The sequence below is a fragment of the Megalobrama amblycephala genome, linkage group LG22 (genome assembly GCF_018812025.1).
Source record: "Megalobrama amblycephala isolate DHTTF-2021 linkage group LG22, ASM1881202v1, whole genome shotgun sequence".
NCBI classification, from domain to species: domain Eukaryota; kingdom Metazoa; phylum Chordata; class Actinopteri; order Cypriniformes; family Xenocyprididae; genus Megalobrama; species Megalobrama amblycephala.
The window spans coordinates 25,344,499-25,368,355 of record NC_063065.1 but is presented as its reverse complement, the minus strand read 5'-3'; the positions used below and the strand labels follow the sequence as shown (position 1 = coordinate 25,368,355).

Genomic DNA, 23,857 nt, shown 5'->3' with positions numbered 1-23,857 from the left:
AGTGAACAAAATATAATAACACTGGCCTAGTAGGTTTTTGGATATTTTACTGCAAAAATCTTACATATTGCACCTTTAAGTGTACTCAACAGAAGTTACACTATCATGAATATGTTTCTTTTAAAGCGCCCCTATTGTGCTATTTTAAAGGTTCTTAATTTTGTTTTGGAGGTCACCTATAACAGGTTTACAGGCATCAAAGGTCAAAAAAAGGCTTGCATTTTCTCATAATATACATTACACATCACCACATTTTTTAATAACGCTCAAACGACTCGTCCGATGATTCAGTCTCTCTAAATCCCTCCTTTCCGCGAAGCCTACTCTGCTCTGATTGGCCAGACAGGCCCAGTCTGTTGTGATTGGTCTACCGCTTACAGCGCCTGTCTGAAATGAATCACCCATTAGCATATCAGATTCAGCACCGTAGGCTTCCTAAAGCTCAGCGATTGTACACACTGTAAAGACAGTAACAATGACTTCAATTTTACCTTATCAATACGGGCTCAAGCCCAATGACGAAACATTGGAAGAACTAGTTATTCAACATGAGCCTCCATCGCAAGAACTACTTGAGCAGGTTGTTTCTCAGTTATACGCTACTCGGTTTAACATAAAATATGAGATGTTGCAACCTCACCATCAGCATTAACAAGTTTATGTCCATCAACAAACCGATGTGTATATTTCTTATTTATTGCGGTGCACATCTGGGAAATGCATCATTAACTGTATCAATAACAGCGCATACGTTAGCCAAGCACTAACGTGAATGACTGATGTAACATTAAAGTTTGTAAAGCAAATCTTGCTCCATCCTTTTCCATTACTCAAAGTAGTGAGAACGACAGACAATCTGCATTAATGGACACGGTTTTAGGTAATAGTGGGCCCCAGCTGATTTGCAGAAGTATTACAGCAAGAGAGTAATAACGTGGGTTAGATAACTACACAATAACTACATATTTTGAACACCTGGTAGAAAAAATATACATCAACAATTAATCATACTTACAGGTTGTGATTCTGAGGAGCAAGTTGGTCCAGATAAAGTGGGTACTGTCCCATCTTTAATGGATAAGCGTTTTGTAAATTCCTCTCGTAGATTTGAGAATCAGTCGTCAAAATGTTATACTGCTGTTGTATTGCTGTGGTAATTTTAACCACTGACTCTTCTCATCCTCATCCTTTGGAAGTGTTTACAAAGAGAATTTGCTTTTGCAGTGCTGAAAACGGCATCTTCTCGACATACACAACACGAATCACGAATTGAGACAATAACTTAATTAATGGTGCACTCTCAACTATACAACTTTGCAGACCATTTACATTCACAGATTGAAGGATATTACACACTGCATGAAAGGTAATATTCAAAAAAACATAATAGGGGCACTTTAAATAGTGCATTTTGTAATAATGTCAAATTGAAAAAGAAAAAATTCTGAAAGTTTGTCCAGAATTGACTTTTTGGACCATGACTGTAAGAATTAAATGGTCTTTCCTTTGACGTGTTTTCCATCATTATTAGGGCCCGAGCACCGATGGTGTGAGGACCCTATTGTAATTGCTCAGCCAATTATTCTTCTTCTCCAAAATGAATTGCATTTGCACACACGTCAGAAGTGGTGAAAATTTACATCTGATATGGGTTTCAGAATTAGGTGTGGCAAAATGGCTCGATAGCACCACCTACAAAATTTCAATTAAGCGCCCTTCGTGCTACATTTCACGTACAGTTATGAAATTCAGTAGACAGATGTAACAGCCCAATACCTACAAAAAAGCCCCTGGGTGCAAAGTTTGTAAACCCAACAGGAAGTGAGATATTTTGAATTTTCTCTACAAAATTTTGGCAGTTTTTGCCATTTCCACATGTTGTACTTTAACAAACTCCTCCTAGAACTTTAATCAGATCAATGTCATATTTGGTCAGTCTAATCTAAAGGCCTTTATGACGTTAAATTGCGAAGATCTAGAGTTTTCACTGAAGGGCGTGTCCGTGGTGGCATGACAAAGTCTGATGTTTCGCCATGAAAGAGGAAGCTGTTGTAACTCAGACAAACAATGTCCGATCTGCCCCAAACTTCACATATTTTATTAGAGTCCTGACCTGAAGACATCTTCATAGCAATATTCAGTTACAGTCATAGCGCCACCTGCAGGCAACAGGAAATGTCATGTTTTACACTGTAATTAACTCCTCTTAGAGATTTAACCAGAACCATATCATATGTTGTCAGTCTAATCTTAAGACCTTAGCGATGATAAATGTCAAAGATCTTGAGTTTTCGTTGAAGGGCGTGTCCGTGGCGGACTGACAAAGTCTGATGTTTTGCCATGAAAGAGGAAGCTGTTGTAACTCAGGCATACTGTGTCTGATCTGCCCCAAACTTAAAAGTCCTGGCCTAAAGACTTCTATATGACAATATTCAGTTAGCTATAGCGCCACCTGTTGGCAGCAGGAAGTGTGGCACTTTTACATGATTTTGCCATAATTCTCCTGTAATTACTCGCTTACATGCATGTTGCCCACTGTTCGCTGTTTTCCTGAGGCCAACGTGTGGCGGTGAGCCCGGGTGCGAGGGCCCTTTCATCGCTGCTTGCAGCTTTAATTTGACATTGTTTTTCCCTCAAACCCTGTGACTGTACAAAGCATGTGCTATTCAGTTTCTGATTCAGGGTGTATGTTGCTTAGCATGTAGACCTTTACTGAATGTGTGAACGCTGTGTGCATCACAGCCATTAGCTATGTTTCCATCCAAAGTTGCAAATTTAACTTATGCGCAAAATTGGAATATTACAAAATATTTGTGATTAAAATGCAATTTCCACCCCATATATTCAAGAGAACAACTTTCTAGGAATTATCTGTAATAAAAATGGAAGTTGCTGCAATCGGGGATACCACTGTGGCTCTTTTTTTCATATTTTATAAATTACTTATACCTCAGAAAGTGCAGACAAAAAGCAATAAACACTGTCATGTTATCTTGCGTTTGGAGGTAGATTGCTGATATTTGGGAACATAATCATGTAAAACAGTTCTGGGACGGAATTATACCCAACCGGATCATGCAGAATTTTTCTTTGTGTTATGAAGATGACACTTCCCTCGCCAAAAACAAGGTGTCTGCAGAAGAGAGACTGAAACAGGCACTGGTGGGATAATGTTGTCCTGTACCACTTCACAGACAATGAGTGGGAGGAGAATTTTTAAATTAATGACGCGACAGTCATTTACGACACTATATTCAACAACAAGTACTTGGGACTTTATATACAGTTCTCAGCGTAAATGAGTACACCCCCTTTGAAAAGTAACATTTTAAACAATATCACAATGAACACAAAAACAGTTTCCAAAATGTTGACAAGACTAAGTTTAATATAACATCTGTTTAACTTATAACATGAAAGTAAGGTTAATAATATAACTTAGATTACACATTTTTCAGTTTTACTTAAATTAGGGTGATGCAAAAATGAGTACACCCCACAACAAAAACTACTACATCTAGTACTGTGTATGGCCTCAATGATTTTTAATGACAGCACCAAGTCTTCTAGGCATGGAATGAACAAGTTGGTGACATTTTGCAACATCTATCTTTTTCCATTTTTCAAGAATGACCTCTTTTAGAGACTATGCTGGATTGAGAGTGATGCTCAACTTGTCTCTTCAGAATTCCCCATAGGTGTTCGATTGGGTTCAGATCAGGAGCCACTGAATCACTTTCACCCTGTTCTTCTTCAGAAATCCAACAGTGGCCTTAGATGTGTGTTTAGGATCATTGTCATGTTGGAAAAGTGCACGACGACCAAGGGCACGGAGTGATGGTAGCATCTTCTCTTTCAGTATAGATCAGTACATCTGTGAATTCATGATGCCATCAATGAAATGCAGCTCCCCGACACCAGCAGCACTCATGCAGCCCCACATAAGGACACTGCCACCACCATGTTTCACTGTAGGAACCATGCATTTTTTCATTATATTCCTCACCTTTGCGACACCATACAGTTTTGAAGCCATCAGTTCCAAAAACATTAATCTTGGTCTCATCACTCCAGAGTATAGAGTCCCAGTAGTCTTCATCTTTGTCAGCATGGGCCCTGGCAAACTCTAAGCAGGCTTTTTTTGTGCCTGGGCTTTAGGAAAGTCTTCTTTCGTGGACGGCTCCCATGCATGCCATTCCTCTGCAGTGTACGCCATATTGTGTCACGGGAAATAGTCACCCCAGTTTGGCTTTCTACTTCTTTAGATAACTGAAGTGAACTTGCATGCCGATTTTCTTCAACCCTTCTCATCAGAAGCTCCTGTCGAGGTGTTAATTTCCGTGGACGACCTGGACGTCTCTATGAGATGGTTGCAGTTCCAACCTTTTTTTTTAATTTTGGACCACTTTTGCTACAGTAATTCTGACTGATAAGTAAAGCTTTGCTGATCTTCTTGTAGCCTTCACCTTTCTGGTGTAAAGAAATTATTTTCTTTCTCAGGTCTTGTGACATTTCTTCTTCCATGTGGTGCCATTGCTGACAGCGTGAAATGGGAAGGGGTTTTAACACCCTTTTATAGTCAACTGTCTGCTGGACACCTGTGTAAAGAATAATTAGACTCACCTGTGGTCGAATTCTTGTTAAATTAGACATTTTGTAGTCTCAAAATTTAGCTTTGCTCCAGAGACTTTCAGTGGGGTATACTCATTATTGCATCACCCTAATTTGAGTAAAACTGAAAATTTTGTTCTCTAAGTTATATTATTAAACTTACTTTCATGTTATAAGTTAAACAGATGTTATATAAAACTTGGTCTTGTCAACATTTTGGAAATTGTTTTTGTGTTCATTGAGATATTGTTTAAAATGTTACTTTTTAAAGGGGGTGTACTCATTCACGCTGAGCACTGTAAATAAAAATGTATACACCTTTCTCGCTATTGCTTACATGCCAGTGATTACCCTTTCCACATGCCATAGGATGCCTACCCCTGATCTAGCTGTAACATTCTAACACTGCATCGTTTCACACTTTACACCACAGTGCGTAATGAACCCTGCAAAAGTGGTGCAAAACTGTTCCTCTACCCGGGGTTAAAAGTATTGTTTAGATCGGCGATTACCCTGGGTTAAGCCAGGGTTGCCAACTCTCACGCATTTGCCGTGAGACATGCTTTTGGGCTCTGTCTCACGATCTCACAGCACCCAAAACGAAATCTCATGCCAAATGACAAGACAACGCAAGATAAATCTGCTCGTAGGAGTTTTCCACCAGCACATGACTTGATTTGTCCAAAACATTTTTTCTCGAATCGCTTGAACTGATATAAAGTGGCAAGATTCTGCACCAATCAAATTTGTTCATGCACTTCGCAATGAGATCAAAGCAGTACCAGATGGAGAAAATGAAGAAACAGCAGTGAGACGGGTATTTGTGCCCACAAATCAGGGCACTAAATTGACACATGCCAAGTGCCAAATGCGATTTTTTTAGGAGACAATAACTCTTTATTTATTGTGCACTTTGATCTTTAAAACTTTGCAGACATTTTACATTCACAAACAGCTATTACACACAAAAGCAAAATAGCGTCACTTTAAATGGGTACCTTTCTAGTTTAAAAAAAAAAAAAAAAAACAGTAGAGGACAGCAGGATCTTAATCCAGTTTCTGCTTCTCATTATTGCCCTGGTTTGGGGTGGTCTGAAAGCTTAGTGCTAATACCTCATATAATCCAGAGCTAATTGTGAATGTGAGGCCTTGAAACATAAATGACCTGAAAATGACCATTTATCAAAATGTATGAGTTCATAAGTTTCTTTCACATTCATAATTGGATGAATCTGAATTGGAACTACTGTATGTTTTCTTGATGTGCTTTAAGATGCATATATGTTTTATTTCTTTTGTCAGGAACAGTCATTTCTCTCTTGCTTTAATTTAAGAATTATTTGCGTTTGTGAAAGGCAAAGCATTCAGTGTACGTTTCGACTGCAATACAGCTAATTGACGTAAACGCATATTACGCCTGCAATACATCCTGCTGAGAATAATTTTCATCAGTGCCATATGTGAGTCAGACACCACAATGTTTCACCCATTTATACAGTAGTGCTTAAACTCAAAGCTCCTAAACCTCGCAAACTTCGCGTCTCGTCTAATGAGGAAAATCTGCTTAATTTGTTCTGAAGGATTGGACTTTATGTAACCCAAAACATCAGCCCCTCTCCTCGGCTCGGGATGTCTGGAGTGTAAATATTTATATTTGGAGCAGGAAGTTGCGAGGCCGTTGTGACAGCCGTCCCCTCGTGGCAGTGTTGAGAAAGCATATGGTTCCAATATGAAATCACTCTTATCAAAGCATTCATAGACTGCCTGTGAGCGTTGCATCTTGACCCATATTGAGAGATACAAGTGCACTATAGTTTATAGGCTCTCTAATTGCTAATTCCAATGTGTCCAATTTCAGAGTCGAGAGAAAATAAAATAAAAAATAATATTTAAGATATTAACATTTGTTTGCATTTTGACAGAATTATCATGGCAATTTATGATGACTGCCCAAATGCATGTTGTGTAATGCAGTGGTTCTCAACTCCAGTCCTCGGGACCCACTGCTCTGCACATTTTGTATGTCTCTCTTATATGACACACTCAATTCAGTTCATGCAGACTCTCCTAATGAGCTGATGATCTAAATCAGGTGTGTTAAATAAGGGATACATACAAAATGTGCAGAGCAGTGGGTCCCGAGGACTGGAGTTGAGAAACACTGGTGTAATGCATGTTGTGCACTGATGCAGTCATTTGATTATGTAATAAATGAAACATCCCTGTTGATATTAGAGCTGAAACATTTCTGAATGAATCAGTACTGAATGGAAATCTGTTTGAAGTTCCAGTAAAAGCTTGTGAATCAGAATAAAAACATATCCAGAATATAACGCAGGGTTGTTTTTGTTAAATAAAACTTGTTGTAACTACATGTCAACTTATTCTTCTAACCCAAACCTTAACCTAACAGTCTACTAATATTCTAATGAGAGTTAATTGACATGTAGTTGCAAAATTACTTTGTAGAATGAATTAAGAAATATAAATATTAGATGGAAAAAAATAAATAAAAAAATAATAATAAGTTGATGCACTGTAAACCCTAACACTCAAAATAATTAATTGGTTTGAGTAGGACAAACTAGTTAAACAAATTAGTACAGTCAAATTAACTTTTATGAGTATATTAGCACTTTCTTTTTCTTTCGAGTTCACAGAACTGATATATTTTAAGTAAACTGAACTGTTTCATTGTTTTGAGTTTCATGAACTCATTTCTTGTTACTTTAGACAGAGTAGAACTTAAGTTTAACTGAAACTGGGCTGGGATTTTTATTTCTTCAGAATGCTTTGCCCATGGCACTCAAAAGGCAGAGTAAATGTTAAAATTAAGTGTTATACCTGTATGATGTTTTTGTGCAAAATTAATTTTAAGTGGGAGATTTAGTAGTGATTAATGTTTTATTATGCTAATTTAGAAGGGTTTCTGTGGGGTTTTTTTTTTTTGGAGAGGTACCATCATGGTGACAAGTGGTGCATACTGCTTGGTTTGAGAACGGGTATATTAAATGTTTCATATGCTGTACTCATTCAGCAAGTGCTATACCGTGCTACTGTTAACATGCTAGCAAATTAGCAAGTTAACATTTTCTGAATTAGCTCGTTATAGCTAGCAAAGTTTCCACTAATAAAAAATTTGATGTTCAGATTACGTGTTAATTTTAAGTTGAATGTATGAATTATTTTACTCAAATATTTCAATTTAATAATAACTAAAATGTATGAGAACTAAATAGAAATCTGCCAGTTCTGCTTGCTTAAACTTTGAATTTCTTTTGATGTAAACGATTGTCTTTTTTGTTTTTTGGAGTTTTGCCAACTTATTTGGGTTTATAGTCAGTACTAAAATGACTAAAACTGTAATAAAAAAAATAAATTAAAGCTAATAGAAATATCAAAAAAGTACAAAAGCAACATAATAAAATGCCAAATTTTTAAAATGAAAATGGAAAAATAAAAATAAAAGCTAATTCATAACCTTAATAAATTCTATAATAGTAAATAAATAATACTAAAATATAAACTGACATGATTGATAAAAATGTATTAATTAAAAAGATACCCTTATCTTTTTTTACAGCAGTACTGCTAAATTTTTTATAATAAAAAATATATATTTTTTCGCATTACAGTAATGACACTGATATTTTTGCTTTATAATAATGAAAAGTGAGGGAAAATGTGCTTAATTGTCATGAAAATAATATCACAATGCAAAAAAAACTTAATGATCCTAAAACCAGGCTTCATTTATCTTTTCTTTCGTTTTGATTCTGGGCAGAAAAATGACCCTTGACATGTTCTTGACAGGTTTCACCCTTTGAAAAATTCTTTCCGTCTCTATGAGCTTCCAATTCAAGACGAAGCACATTACGTGCGATTAGAGGTTTGACACTGTTTCTAAAGCTTTGGCTATCTGTGAAAACAAAACAGCACATTAAGCGCTAATGCTCAGCTCGAGGTGTGGGGGAGCTTGCCGGCCTTTGGCCTGAGGGAAGTTAACAAGCATCTAGCTCAGCTCAGTATGTGCCGCCCTAGCGCTAGACCTGTAATTACCTCCGTGCTGTTATTAGGTGCTGCACTAAAATGCCTGACCACGTTAACAGTATCGCTTAAAGAATTATAATAACACGGCACTGTCCAGCTGCGGGTTTTCATCTCCCCCTCCCTCAGCCCTCCTTTTGTTTACCGTTGGTGTAATTAGACATCGGCGAGCTCTGAGGATGGAGGTTTAATAACCACAGTGATGAAAGACAGGAAGAGAGATAAACTTCACATGGACGCAGACGGCACTCACATTCTCTTTCAAGTCATCAAGGGAGTGGGGTGAGACAGCCTCCCTGCCTCAGCTCTTTCCAGGATGGATGTTATTCCATGCAGAACACCGTGTCCATTACTCCAGCATGCCGTCACCACCAGGAATGTCATTGTGTAATTGCTCCAAAGAGAAGCTTTTTGTGAGAGGCATCTGTGAGATTTCATTGCAGTTACCATGTTTTTGTCTTTTGGTCAAGAAACTGTGTGTGTATTTTGGCATGTGATTTTGACAGTTTTTGGCTGTAACTGTCAAACCAAAAAGGTTATAAAGCTAATATAACTATTTCTATTAAAAGCTCTTGAACATCTGCGTTCTTCTACCAATACTCATGTGCTGTGACAGAGCTGCACTCATGACTTTATTACAGTAATGAGAAATTAATTAATCCTCTTCTTCATTTATTAATGAGTAAATCGGTCACACTTTAGGTTAGGGTCCAATTCTCTCTATTAATTAACTAACTATTAACTACAACTTTTGCCTCCAAAAACTCCTAATTACTGCTTATTAATAGTTAGTAAGGTAGTCGTTATAGGTACTGGGTAGGAATTGGGTAGGATTAAAGGATTAGTCCACTTTCAAATAAAATTTTCCTGATAATTTACTCACCTCCATGTCATCCAAGATGTTCATGTCTTTCTTTCGTCAGTCGAAAAGAAGTTAAGGTTTTTGATGAAAACATTCCAGGATTATTCTCCTAATAGTGGACTTCAATAGCCTCCAGACGGTTGAAGGTCAAAATTACAGTTTCATTGCAGCTTCAAAGGGCTTTAAACGATACCAGACGAGGAACGAAATGATCGGTCATTTTTGAAAAAAATACAACTGTATATGCTTTATAAACACTAATTATCACATTGCATGTGCTCCCGCTTTCCGCATTCTTCAAAACGCTTACGCTGTATGTCCTACGCCTTCCCTGTTCAACTTATGGAACGAACGTGGCGCCAGTGTCGTTTTTTTCCGTAAGTAGAATAGGGAAGGTGTAGGACATACGGCGTAAGCTTTTTGAAGAATGCGGAAAGCAGAAGCACGTGCAAGGCAATAATTTATGTTTATAAAGCATATACAATTGTATTTTTCTTGAAAATGACTGATCGTTTCGCTAGATAAGACCCTTATTCCTCGTTTGGTATCGTTTAAAGCCCTTTGTAGCTGCACTGAAACTGTAATTTTGACCTTCAACCGTTTGGAGGCCATTGAAGTCCACTATAAGGAGAATAATCATGGAATGTTTTCATCAAAAACCTTAATTTCTTTTCGACTGAAGAAAGAATGACATGAACATCTTGGATGACATGGGGTGAGTAAATTATCAGGAAAATTTTATTTAAAAGACTAATCCTTTAAGAGAATATGGTCATGCAAAATAAGGCATTAATATGCGCTATATATAAGTACTGAATAAACAGCAAATATCCTATTAATAGTGAGAACTGGACCCTAAACTAAATCTTGTTCAGTCTAATTATTAATTTAGAATTATTTAGTAAAAATGATAAAGGAATAATAATGATCTGTTAAAGTGCACCTATTATGCTTATTTTAAAGGCTCCTAATTCTGTTGGGAGGTCTCCGACAATAGGTTTACATACATCCGAGGTCAAAAAGCTCTTTAATTTTCTCATAATATACATTGCAGCATCACCGCTTTACTCAAAGTGTCTGAAACAGTTCAATAAAGGACTCAGTCTCTCTAAACTCCCTCCTTTACGAGACTTTACTCTGCTCTGATTGGTCAGATGGCACAGTCTGTTGTGATTAGTCTACCACTTACAGTGCACATCGGTAACAAAACACCCATTACCATATCTGAATTTAAGCTCCAGAAGTTTCATTAGCACTTGGATACACAGTGATACAAACAGTAACAATGGTGTCGTTTTTACCATATCAATTCAAGCCGAGTCCTCATCCTTTGCAGGATTTGCTTTCGTTGTGACATATCGACAACAAGAACTAAACTCTTCCAGGCCTCCGCTACAACTACAGTGTTTGAGGGCAGGGTCAAAGTAGATGTTGTTTGTGGGCAGCCAATGAAGACCATAGGCTGACATTAGGCAAATTTGTTACAAAACTTACATAGGTTTATGCAGGAAGTAAGACTGGAATTACTAATATCTAGTTTCATTTCAGAACCAGTTCTTTCTTTTGGGAGATAATAACTCCATTTATCCCGCACAGTAGCAGTTCAGTTTGTCCGGTACTAAAAGTTCTTTGGAACTTTTACATTCACAAACAGCTATATTACACACTACATGAAAGGTAATATCCGAAAAAGCATAGTGGGGGCACTTTAAAGAATCAGAATTGGTTAGCAGAATCAAATCAGAAGCAGAATCTTTAAATTTCTTATGATTGTCATCCCTATATATGATAAGCAGGCAGCAGTCTTCATTCGAGAGCCAGCGGAGGCCCACAGGACCCACTCACAGCAGTAACAGTGTGGCATTAAATTTTACAGGCAGGAAGAGAAGCGCTTTATGGGGTACCACAAATCTGGCCTTTACACTCAATGAAACTCCACACTAAATATCTCCTTTACTCCTAAAGAGCCCTTGACTGTAATATTGGCAGTAAATTAGCAAAAAAAGAAAGGCGGAGCTAAACAAAACTGGAGTGTGTGAATATAGTCTGAATCAGTGTGTTAGTGGTGCATGTTTTGGCTCATGTTAAATACATAGATGCATCATATTTGGGTGAATAGCATAATAAATGTTCCAGGTTAAGAAATTATATTCTGCATGAAGATGAAGCCTGTTTCACAAACATTACAATTTATGTTTTCTTGACATTTCATAATAAATTCTCATGAATGTAATATGAAAAACTTTCTCGTTAGTATTATACAGCCAGGGTTTTACTTTTGTGTTTGTGTATAATTCTCAATGATGACTACAACCCAGACAAGATAGAAACAATAACATATTAATATTATTGGTTGTAAGTACTGGTCCTAAAAATGGCTTTGTTTTTTATGCAAATTAAAATACCTTTAGATTTTTAGGGAGAAATATGACCCAGACCCAGATTAACCCATTTAAAAAAAACTTTAGTAGATGGAGTATAGCATGTCACACCACCGGACATGTCAACTTCCCATATGTATGAGTTGTGTGGAAATGTGTCAAAATCTACCATTCTTGGGTTGTAGGTTGGCCTCATTCTCAGCCCTGTGGTTAGGTGTAGAACATTCTTGACTATAAATGTCACAGTTGGGGGTCTGTGTAAGACAGGTTCACTGCTCGGGATCAGAGAGGAAGGGGACCCCTGGGGGATCGACTAAAAGGCCACTTGGGAGAGCTCGGGGCCACTCCTGCTGGCGGATTTATCTCAGTAAATATTTACCCTAGTCCTGCCAGACAGAGTGAGAGAAATACAAGAAGGGGTCTTATTTTGGGGGCTAAAGAAGGCCAGAAATTTCACACTGTATCTCAGGCTCCAAACCCAGTACATATAGTTTAAACAGAACTTATTTGAATTAATAATATTTAATCAATACTGAATATATTTATGTTCTCTTTCAACTGTGAAAATTAACTCAAACTACAACAATAATTTGTTATTGTTATTGGGGATAAAGGCGCCGGGGTAAAAAGTGCATCTGATTTTTTGTTCTCCTCTAAACCACTAGACTTACCGCAGCACTTTCCTAAATGTCCGTGTTTCTCTACTCACATTGAAATTTGGCTGATTCTTGACACAATTGGTGGCAGCAAAGTTTATTCTGCACTAATTTGATGGGTTTTTTTTAAATGTTATAGATTTATGTAGCAAATGAAAATTACCAAATATATTTTGAGACAAAAGTCTTGATAATGACATTCAGTTTTGATCAAGTCAAGTCAAGTCAAGTCCACCTTTATTTATATAGCGCTTTTTACAATGTAGATTGTGTCAAAGCAGCTTTACAGTGATAACTGGTACATTATTTTGGCTGCACAGCAGCTCTTAAAGAATAGTGTCAATGCAGGCAGATCAAAGCACTGTTGAATATCAAATGTCAAGTCAAATATCAAGTGTCCCCAACTAAGCAAGCCAAAGGCGACAGCGGCAAGGAACCCAAACTCCAACAGGTGACATCAGGTGGCAAACAAGTGGCAAATAGGTGTTAAATAAAAGGAGAAAAAAACTTGGGAGAAACCAGGCTTAAGATAATTAAATCAACAGTTTTTCAATAACTGAAGAATATGTAAAAGTATGGTATTTGGGGTAAAAAGCACCCCTGCTATTGGGGCTAAAGGCACAATAATTGACATCATAATAAATAGCTGGCTGACATTTTTACATTTATTGACATGACATTTTTATATTCAGATGGTTAATATTATAATTATTCAGTTGCTTGGACATATTTAATGACAGCATATTTATTAAATACAATGACAGCTTTAAGACCAAGAAGCTTTTGCCAACTAGTTGCATCAGCAGTGGATTTTCAACAAACTTTCTCTTAAAGGAGAAAGTGGGAAACACCTTAGCCCTGGACAATTTGTTGAGTGATTGATTTAGGATGACCTCAGAGATTTGTCTACACACTCACCATGTGGTTTCAGTTACAGCCTTGATTTCTACTCTACATTACTCATAGACAATCAAGCTTTTAATGAAGGTAGTTTTTTTTTTTTTTTTTTAGAATATAGGTTTCTTCCATTTTATTAGAATCATTTGTCCCTTTTGTAAATGTGTTTGTAAAATGAACTGCCCAAAAACATTTTTAATTTGAAAGATTTTTGCTATTATCTTAAGAAAAGCTCTGTTTAGTTTCTGTCTATGAAGCCCCATCCTTCCAAAAAGCACAATGTGCTCTGATTAGTCAACTGTGTTGTGATTGGTCAACCACTTTGTGTGAGTTTTGGAAGTCACGCCCCTTACCATAACTGCGAGTTTCAACAAATTATTGAAGCAACTCAAATATGCCTTGGGCAGGAATTATTTAAATACGGAATATTGTGATATGTAAGTCCCGAAAGAGAAAACTCAAGACTACAATCGAGGCATTTCAGGGAGTTTGTAGAGGACTTTGTGCTTTTTAACTTTAAAGACCTAGGGTCCTCTTTAAGCTCATCATTTATCCAGCATATGCTCATTGGAAAAACATGTCTCTACCTACATTTTTTGCAAAACTCCAAACACGTACCAAAACATACAAATCACGGCAGTTTCCAGGTGAAAAGAACACTCAAGGCAGTAAAACACCAACAAATTTTACTCCTTTTCACGCTAAATTACACTGCCCTCCAAAAGTTTGGAAACACCCCTGGCAAAGTGTGGTTTTGGACAATATCAGCATAAATCCTTATCATTTTTTGATACATTAAAGTAACTTAACATTATCATTGAAGACCAGCAATGATAATTTTCATTTTGATTACATAATAATGGCAATATATACATGTCAAAGTCAGACATGCCCCTTTGCCAGCTGTGATGCCTGGTTACTGGTTTAAACTTGGCCCAGGTTGGTAAAAGAGTTTTGGGTCAGCACACCTTAATAGCTTCAACAATTGATTGCCAATTAAGTTTAGAATACAATGAACCAATTAGAACCCAGTTTAGGTCAGATAGCTGCTAATGGTGGATATTTTGATGAATCGAAAATATAAGTTTTTTTCTATGTATAAACTGTTTATGTAATAAAATATGTTTTCGTAGTTTTTGTTGTCCCTTATCAGTGCAAAATTATCACAAATTGAAAAGGATTCATGCCAATATTGTCCAAAACCCCACTTTTCTTTTGGAGTGCAGTGTATGATTACGGGGCAGATTATCGATAAATAAAGACTTGTTTTTTTGTGTAGTTCCTTGCACAATACTATGTTATGACCTCAAACCACTTTTACCATAGTCCATCATTTGTAATGTTGAAGTTTGCATCACATGATCAGCTCCATATGTGTGGCTTTTCTGACTTGCTCAGTAGCTCACCTGGTACAGCACTGCACTTGTGATGCAAAGCACATGAGTAAATTGCATGATTGCTTCAGCAAGTGTGTTTTTTTATCTCACCTTTGTTTTTGTTAACACAAGCAGGAATGTTTAGGGTTTAGTGTAGGTGGTATGTTATTTTCACATGCGATAGAGCATTAAATGCCACTCACTGGACTTTTCATTTCCGAACTGTCGTGATACCTGCAACAGCGAATGTAATAAAACATCACCAGATTCATGTTCATCTGTTTCAGATAAAACTAAACATGCTTTTAGTGCCACTCACTGTACAGTTCACTTTAAAGTAGAACAAAACATGCAAGAGGCATCGTAACATCATCTTGCAGAAATGTTGCCACAGGCACGCTTTTCCAATGAGCCTGAGTTGGATTAAACATTACCACCAGGTTTCTGACTGACTTGGATGTTGTTAGTGTTGTTGAGCCCAGCTGGACTGTGATGTTGTGCGGAATTGCCAGGCTGGCTGAGTTGTAAATATTGTGTATATTCAGAAGAAAAAGGGCCCAACATCAAACCTTGGGGTACCCCAGTCATTAGCTAGTGCGATTTAGACACTTCCCCATGCAGGGTGGTTTCCATCTAATGTCCTACAAGGTGTTTCCTGCAAATGAGAAACCCATGTACAAACTTATGGGAACAGATTTTGTGTGCAGTGAAATTTTGTTGTGTTCATCATATGTACATTATCATTATTATTATCAAAAGCTTTAAACATTGATTTCGACAGGTGTATGTATTGTTTTTCTCAGCTGTATTATGTGACAGGTTTTCAATGTCATGTTGAATGAACATAATATTTTGTCTTGCAAGAGCAGTAAATTAAATTTACTTACATCATAATGTCATTACAGTAATGAATTACAGTATGGCTTCATTAGGGAGGCTTCAACAGCCTGTTTGAAAAGAAAACAAACAGTTTAACAGCCAGTATGCTTTCAGACAGGGCAAAAGTGTGGTGTATATGGGATTGGGGGGTAAGTTTGATCAAATCGATGAGGTAGCACCTCTTCTAAACACCCGTCTTGCATGGCATGTCTTGTCACTGTTTTGGTTAGTAAGATCTCTGGATGGCCAAAGTTCTCCTCTTTGGGGCGGGAACTCAAAAAAACAGGAAGGGATTGCAGCTGGCCTCAACTGATATCACAGTTTTCTCTCTCCTCTCCCACTCCACTGCACTTAGCAAAAATTACCAAAAAAAAAAATATAATAATTTGTGTATGAGAACACCAGTGGAAAGAATGTTTCAGAGTTTGAATTCAGAGCAGGAGTCAGTGCCAGAGATGACCTTCCCCCCTTCAGAACACCCAAACCTACCTGCTGCTGACATGTGGCTAGGTCACGGAGCCGCACAGATAATTGAAATAAACTGTAGGACACATTAAAGGACACATTATGTTGCAAAGCAAATATGCTGTGACATTGACTGGATTAACAGGCTTACTTCAAATACTGTCTTTATTCTTCAAATACAAACTTTAAATTAAAGGGTAAGTTCACCCAAAAATGAAAATCCTGTCATTTATTACTCACCCTCATGCCGTTCCACACCAGTAAGACTTCGTTAATCTTTGGAACACAAATTAAGATATTTTTGTTGAAATCCGATGGCTCCGTGAGGCCTGCATAGGGAGCAATGACATTTCCTCTCTCAAGATCCATAAAGGTATTAAAAACATATTTAAATCAGTTCATGTGACTATAAGTGGTTCAATATTAATATTATAAAGCGACGAGAATATTTTTGGTACGCCAAAAAACAAAGCAAAATAACGATTTATATAGTGATGGCCGATTTCAAAACACTGCTGCAGGAAGCATCGGAGCATTATGAATCAGCGTGTCGAATCTGCTGTTCGGAGCGCCAAAGTCACATGATTTCAGCAGTTTGGCGGTTTGACACGCGATCCGAATCATGATTCGATACGCTGATTCATTATGCTCCGAAGCTTCCTGAAGCAGTGTTTTGTAATCGGCCATCACTAAATAAGTCGTTATTTAGTTTTTTTGGCGCACCAAAAATATTCTCGTCCCTTTATAATATTAATATTGACCAGTGTACCCACATGAACTGAACATTAGTACATTAATGGATCTTGAGAAAGGAAAATTTATTGCTGGCTATGGAGGCCTCACTGAGTCATCGGATTTCAACAAATCTTAATTTGTGTTCCGAGGATGAACGAAGGTCTTACGGGTGTGGAACGGCATGAGGGTGAGTAATAAATGACAGAATTTTTATTTTTGGGTGAACTAACCCTTTAAGGAATTATTTTGGTTAAAATTGGTTAAAAGTGCACCAAAGACCTTTCATGCAATTGGCAAGATTGGCCTTACTCACCCTCATGTTCCAAATCTGTATGACTTTCTTCCACACATGGGGCATGAAAGGAAATGTAAGGCTAAAAATAAAGCCTCAGTCACCATTTATTTTCACTGTATGGAATAAAGATGCAATGAAAGTCAAAAGTGACTCTCATTCTGCAATTTGGATTCCAAATTCAGTCATACTCAACTCAGAATGATTCGTTTCAGGTGTACTTTTGTGTTAGTTAGCACATCAAAATTAGTGTCTTTGTTTAAAGCACAACAAAAAAATTATAAAAACATCATGATTTATAATGTACTTTTAATTTGACATTATTACAAAGTATGTTTTTTAAAACTAAATAATTTTAAGAAACATGAAAGTGCGCTCTCTTTAAAGGATTAGTTCACTTCAGAATTAAAATTTGGCAATAATTTACTCACCCCCATGTCATCTAAGATGATTTTTGTCTTTCTTTCTTCAGAAAAGAAATTAACGTTCCAGGATTTTTCTCCATATAGTGGACTTCAGTGGGGTACAACTTGTTGAAGGTTCGAATTGCAGCTTCAGTGCAGCTTCAAAGAGCTCTACACGATCCCAACCGAGGAATAAGGGTCTTATCTAGCGAAACGATCAAATATATATATATATACTTATATATATATATATATATATATATATATATATATATATATATATACTAAAAACGCTGTTTGCTGCTGGCAGGCCATAAAATGGCGATGAAACACTATCCGCTTGTTAAGTCGTGATGTAAGGAATGTCATTTCTGGGTCCAAGCCTCGACTCGTTTCACATATCCACGGCCGTTTATGAGCGCTATTTATTAATATTAAAAATTTAACATTTTAAAGTTAAACATTTAAAATACTTAGTCTACACAACCATCTCCATGCTCACTGCGTCCACAGACATTAATATTTTAATGATTTATTTTAGATGAATCACTGTCTGGCCATCTGGGATTTTGGTATGGAGGTAAAGGTTATGATTGTAAATTTTTGGAAGTATTACTCCACATTGTGTATGTATATTAGCACCATTTGTTGTTTTCTTGTGGTATGAGATATAACGTTTGGACCCGGAAACGCTGCAGTGTGACGTCAGACTTAACAACCGAATAGACTGAACATGTAATGTGTATGTGCATGACGCCATCGTTTTCACAGATTCGCATTTTTGTTGTTTACATGGAGACCGTTTTCAAAAACTTGCACTTTGAAACCCGTTTTCAAAAGTTTGCGTTTTCAGGTCACCAAAACGCTGTTGTTGTGTAAATGAACAACCAAAACGCATTAAAAGTTTTCCGTTTTTAGTTGAAAACGGTGTCGTGTAAACGGCCCCTCAGTCTTTGCACGTTCACTTTGTAGACACTGGATCGGTACTTCTATCTCCGTCACACATGACCTTTCCAACGTCGTTACACAATGCGTGGCGCATCACAGAGCTAGTGCAAGATGAGTATTTGTGGTTAAAAAGTTTTTTTTTTTTTTAATGACTGATTGTTTCGCTACACAAGACCCTTATTCCTCGGCTGGGATCATGTAAAGCCCTTTGAAGCTGCATTGAAACTGCAATTTGGACCTTCAACCTGTTGTACCCCAGTGAAGACCACTACAGGTGCTGGTCATATAATTATATAATCATCAAAAAGTTGATTTATTTAATTCATTCCATTCAAAAAGTGAAACTTGTATATTATATTCATTCATTACACACAGACTGATATATTTCAAATGTTTATTTATTTTAATTTTGATAATTATAACTGACAACTAAGGAAAATCCCAAATTCAGTATCTCAGAAAATTAGAATATTACTTAAGACCAATACAAAGAAAGGATTTTTTAGAAATCTTGGCCAACTGAAAAGTATGAACATGAAAAGTATGAGCATGTACAGCACTCAATACTTAGCTGGGGCTCCTTTTGCCTGCAGCAATGCAGCATGGCATGGAGTCGATCAGTCTGTGGCACTGCTCAGGTGTTATGAGAGCCCAGGTTGCTCTGATAGTGGCCTTCAGCTCTTCTGCATTGTTGGGTCTGGCATATCGCATTTTCCTCTTCACAATACCCCATAGATTTTCTATGGGGTTAAGGTCAGGCGAGTTTGCTGGCCAATTAAGAACAGGGATACGATGGTCCTTAAACCAGGTACTGGTAGCTTTGGCACAGTGTGCAGGTGCCAAGTCCTGTTGGAAAATTAAATCTGCATCTCCATAAAGTTGGTCAGCAGCAGGAAGCATGAAGTGCTCTAAAACTTCCTGGTATACGGTTGCATTGACCTTGGACCTCAGAAAACACAGTGGACCAACACCAGCAGATGACATGGCACCCCAAATCATCACTGACTGTGGAAACTTTACACTGGATTTCAAGCAACATGGATTGTGTGCCTCTCCTCTCTTCCTCCAGACTCTGAGACCCTGATTTCCAAAGGAAATGCAAAATTTACTTTCATCAGAGAACATAACCACAAAACCACTCAGCAGCAGTCCAGCCCTTTTTGTCTTTAGACGCTTCTGACGCTGTCTGTTGTTCAAGAGTGTCTCGATACAAGGAATGCGACAGCTGAAACCCATGTCTTGCATACATCTGTGCGTAGTGGTTCTTGAAGCACTGACTCCAGCTGCAGTCCACTCTTTGTGAATCTCCCCCACATTTTGGAATGGGTTTTGTTTCACAATCCTCTCCAGGGTGCGGTCATCCCTATTGCTTGTACACTTTTTTCTACCACATCTTTTCCTTTCCTTCGCCTCTCTATTAATGTGCTTGGACACAGAGCTCTGTGAACAGCCAGCCTCTTTTGCAATGACCTTTTGTGTCTTGCCCTCCTTGTGAAAAGGTGTCCAATGGTCGTCTTTTGGACAACTGTCAAGTCAGCAGTCTTCGCCATGATTGTGTAGCCTACAGAACTAGACTGAGAGACCATTTAAAGGCTTTTGAAGGTGTTTTGAGTTAATTAGCTGATTAGAGTGTGGCACCAGGTGTCTTCAATATTTCACAATATTCTAATTTTCTGAGATACTGAATCCTTAGTTGTCAGTTATAATAATCAAAATGAAAAGAAATAAACATTTGAAATATGTCTGTGTGTAATGAGTGAATATAATATACAAGTTTCACTTTTTGAATGGAATTAGTGAAATAAATCAACTTTTTGATGATATTCTAATTATATGACCAGCACCTGTATATAGAGAAAAATCCTGAAATGTTTTCCTCAAAAACTTTAATTTCTTTTCGACTGAAGAAAGAAAGACAAACATCTTGGATGACATGGGGGTGAGTAAATTATCAGGAAATTTTAATTCTGAAGTGAACTAATCTTTTAAGTATACCGAAAATATATTTTAAAAATATACTTTTAAGATTTGAGGTAAACTACAACTGCATAGACAATACAATTAAACACTTTTTTTCAAGGTATCCATTTAAGACAAATTCACCATTAAAGTATAAAGCTAAATGTGTAGTATGTTATACTGTAACCTAGCATGTGTTAATATGTCTCACTTCTCTGTGAATGGCAGATTACAACAGCAGTGATCAGAAGACCGCCTGCAGAAAGCATGAACTGTATGTAAGCTTCAGAGAACTGGGCTGGCAGGTAAAGATGAAGGACATATATTTGCATTTAAAACAAATGATGATTATAAATGTGTGTTGATTCTAGTTTAAGATTAGTGTAGGCAGCGATTTTAAATATGTCTTTTGTCAGGACTGGATTATTGCACCCGAGGGCTACGCAGCAAACTACTGTGATGGAGAATGCTCTTTTCCCCTAAATGCCCATATGAATGCTACTAATCATGCTATAGTACAGACACTGGTGAGTCCTTCTTCATAAAATAAATACCAGCCCTAACAGAACAAGTATTTTTAAAAGTTTACTTCACAGCAGTAAGTTTACTAAAAAAAAAAAAATCTTGCTCCCCTTTTCAGGTCCATCTGATGAATCCAGAGAACGTTCCAAAGCCATGTTGTGCTCCTACCAAACTGCAAGCGATCTCCGTGCTCTACTATGACGACAACTCCAATGTCATTCTGAAAAAATACAAGAACATGGTGGTGCGCTCATGTGGCTGCCACTGACACAGGGGACACGTACCCTCCTGCCCAACCGCTGCACCGCAGACACACAGACAAATGTGTGTAAGGACTGACAAAACAAAATAAGACAAGAACTATGAACAAATGTGAGACAATGTCTCGACAGTGGATCCAGGTTTGCTGCTTCTCCTCATCTTCACACACGGCCATTTCTCATAAGACATTTCAGATCCTACAAACTGCCAAGAGGATGTACATCTGAATCTACAGTATGAATAGAAAATGAACCTGATGTCTATATACTAAAACAAAGACACACAAAGGAAATGTCAATAATCTTTAAAGGGTCACATCATACATAATATACATTTTTTGAGGTCCACTTAAAATGCTACAAAAGCTTCACCAAAAGAGCCAAATTAGCTGTTCTAATACTATTTTCCATGGTCTCGTTGCCCCTTGGAATTAAACGGGATGTTTTGTTTGCTGCTGTGCCTTTAGACATCTTGTTCTACAGTCTTTATCTGTCTGATATTTGATAGTTCCAGAACAAGTTGTTTTTGCAACTTTCAGGAACTTCCTCCCTAATATAAATAGACGGTTTGAGTTCTGAAAGTTACAGTAGCTCTTTTAATTCAAAAGAAACTTTGGTTCCTCATGATATGACTTCTAACATCTGAAGCACAGAAATCAGAACAGGAAACTTTCGACTGTTTTGTGTATTTTTGATGAAGTCACTTGAACCCACAGGACTCTATTTTAGGTCTCAAAAAAAAAAAATCAAATTATTTTAAGTTTCTCAATATTTGCTCTGCAGTACCTGTGGTTTGCATTGGTGAGTCAGAGCGAGCGGTTATATACTTCAACAGAACTCAAAGAACGGAACCATTATGTTGCCGTTCCAAGGATGGAACTGTTTTTGATGCCGTCCGACACCACAGATCTATAATTTCCCTGGAACACCTGCACCTCGGATGGCTTACATCCAAAACCTCCCACAAGAACCTACGGATAATTTAAGGTTTTTCAGCAACAAAACCATATTCTATGCCAACATCCTCACATGGGCTGTAGATTTTCCACCACTTCATGTCAATATTTATTGTCAAACTTTTACTATGCAGCTATCCATTTTTTTTTTTTTTTTTTTTTTTTTTACTGTGAGCCGTTGAATGGTACAAAAGCTCTCTCTGGACAGGCTACATATGTTTATTTTCATAATTGTAGCAATATCTTTTGTTTTGCCCTATTTTGTAGGTTGTGAACCTATAACCATTTCCATTTTTATACCAATACTGGAACCAAATAGCTTCACAATATTTGGTTGTGTTTATGGTTCCGGAATGTCATTATTCTTCCTCTGACATGAAAGGAACACTTCGTAAATATGGTCATTTTAATGCTGTTTGCATTCCCATTAATCTCACTGCTATAGAGGCCAATAGAACCCTATGCCAACCAGCCAAACCTGGACTGCTTAGATCACAGTGACAGTGATCACATCACTGGATGGCATTGGTTTTTACTGTTGGTTGCCAGTAGGCACTCCTACTCAGCTGCATCCAAATCTGGCCCCAAATCATAACACGTTTCCCCCAAGAATTGTTCTGTTGAAACAATCTGTTAACAGGCAGCTGAGAGTAGTAAAAGCAATAATTTTCCAAATATTGTCATTTTTTTATGATCCCTAATTATATCACATACCTCCTATAAACTGCTGTTTACATGTCTCAACCATATTTGGATGCTTGTGTGTAAATACTTGTACATTTTACTGTTTATTTATTGCTCCTTTTATGAATCATATACCACAGAGATCATATAACAAGAGTAAAGGAAAAAATTAAAACGGCTATTTTTGGAAAAAGACATTTTATTATGAAATTTGTCAACGTGCCTTTTTTTGTACAAAAAGCCCCAGGCAGTGTGTGTACCCTCTCACACAGGACAAAAATACAGCGTTTTTCACCGAGGTCGGCCTTGACCATGTGCCTCCCATAAAGACTTCACTGAATATATGCGGTTTCTCTGATTGCTTTTCCCTTCCTTCTCTTTCAGATCCAGTAAAAGAGAAAAATAAACATCTCAGTGTGGGAACATTTAAAAGGAAAAATGTAAATTACATTTGTTTAATTCAATGAAACCACTGGAGAGCATCAGAGCACACATACAAGTACTGTCAGCGTTCTTCAAGCAATGACACCAGGTGACGAAGTATCTGAATTTCACCATCACAAAGTGGTTGACTGCATGTAAAAGCCATCAAGGCTGCATTACAGAGACAAAAATGAGAAATGAAAGACTCAAATCATCTAAAAAGACAAATCTAACCAAAAGAAAAATGACATGAGCAAAATAGTCACATCTATTGGAAGCTTGTTTCCATCCTGGAATAAAAAAAAAAAAAAAAAAAAAAAAAAAAAAAAAAAAGTTAATTGCGACTTCTCACAATTCTGACTTTTTTCTTGCAATTGCGAGTTTATAATCTCACAATTCTGACTTTATAACAAGCAAATGCAAGTTATAAAGTCAGAATTGTGAGATATAAACTCGCAATTCTGAAAAAAAAAAAAAGAAAACTTGCAATTGTGACTTTA

The 23,857-nt window shown here is 37.2% G+C and overlaps 1 protein-coding gene across 1 annotated transcript in view; it reads left to right on the top strand.

Moving 5' to 3' along the window:
• bmp6 (bone morphogenetic protein 6) overlaps window positions 1-23,306 on the top strand; it is a 66,182-nt gene extending 42,876 nt beyond the window's left edge. The window contains exons 5-7 of the mRNA XM_048174256.1: window positions 20,741-20,817; window positions 20,929-21,039; window positions 21,153-23,306. Coding sequence (XP_048030213.1) covers window positions 20,741-20,817; window positions 20,929-21,039; window positions 21,153-21,302 — 338 coding nt within the window. The 3' untranslated portion in view covers window positions 21,303-23,306. The remainder of the gene's footprint in view (window positions 1-20,740; window positions 20,818-20,928; window positions 21,040-21,152) is intronic.
• The last annotated feature ends 551 nt before the right edge of the window (window positions 23,307-23,857 follow it).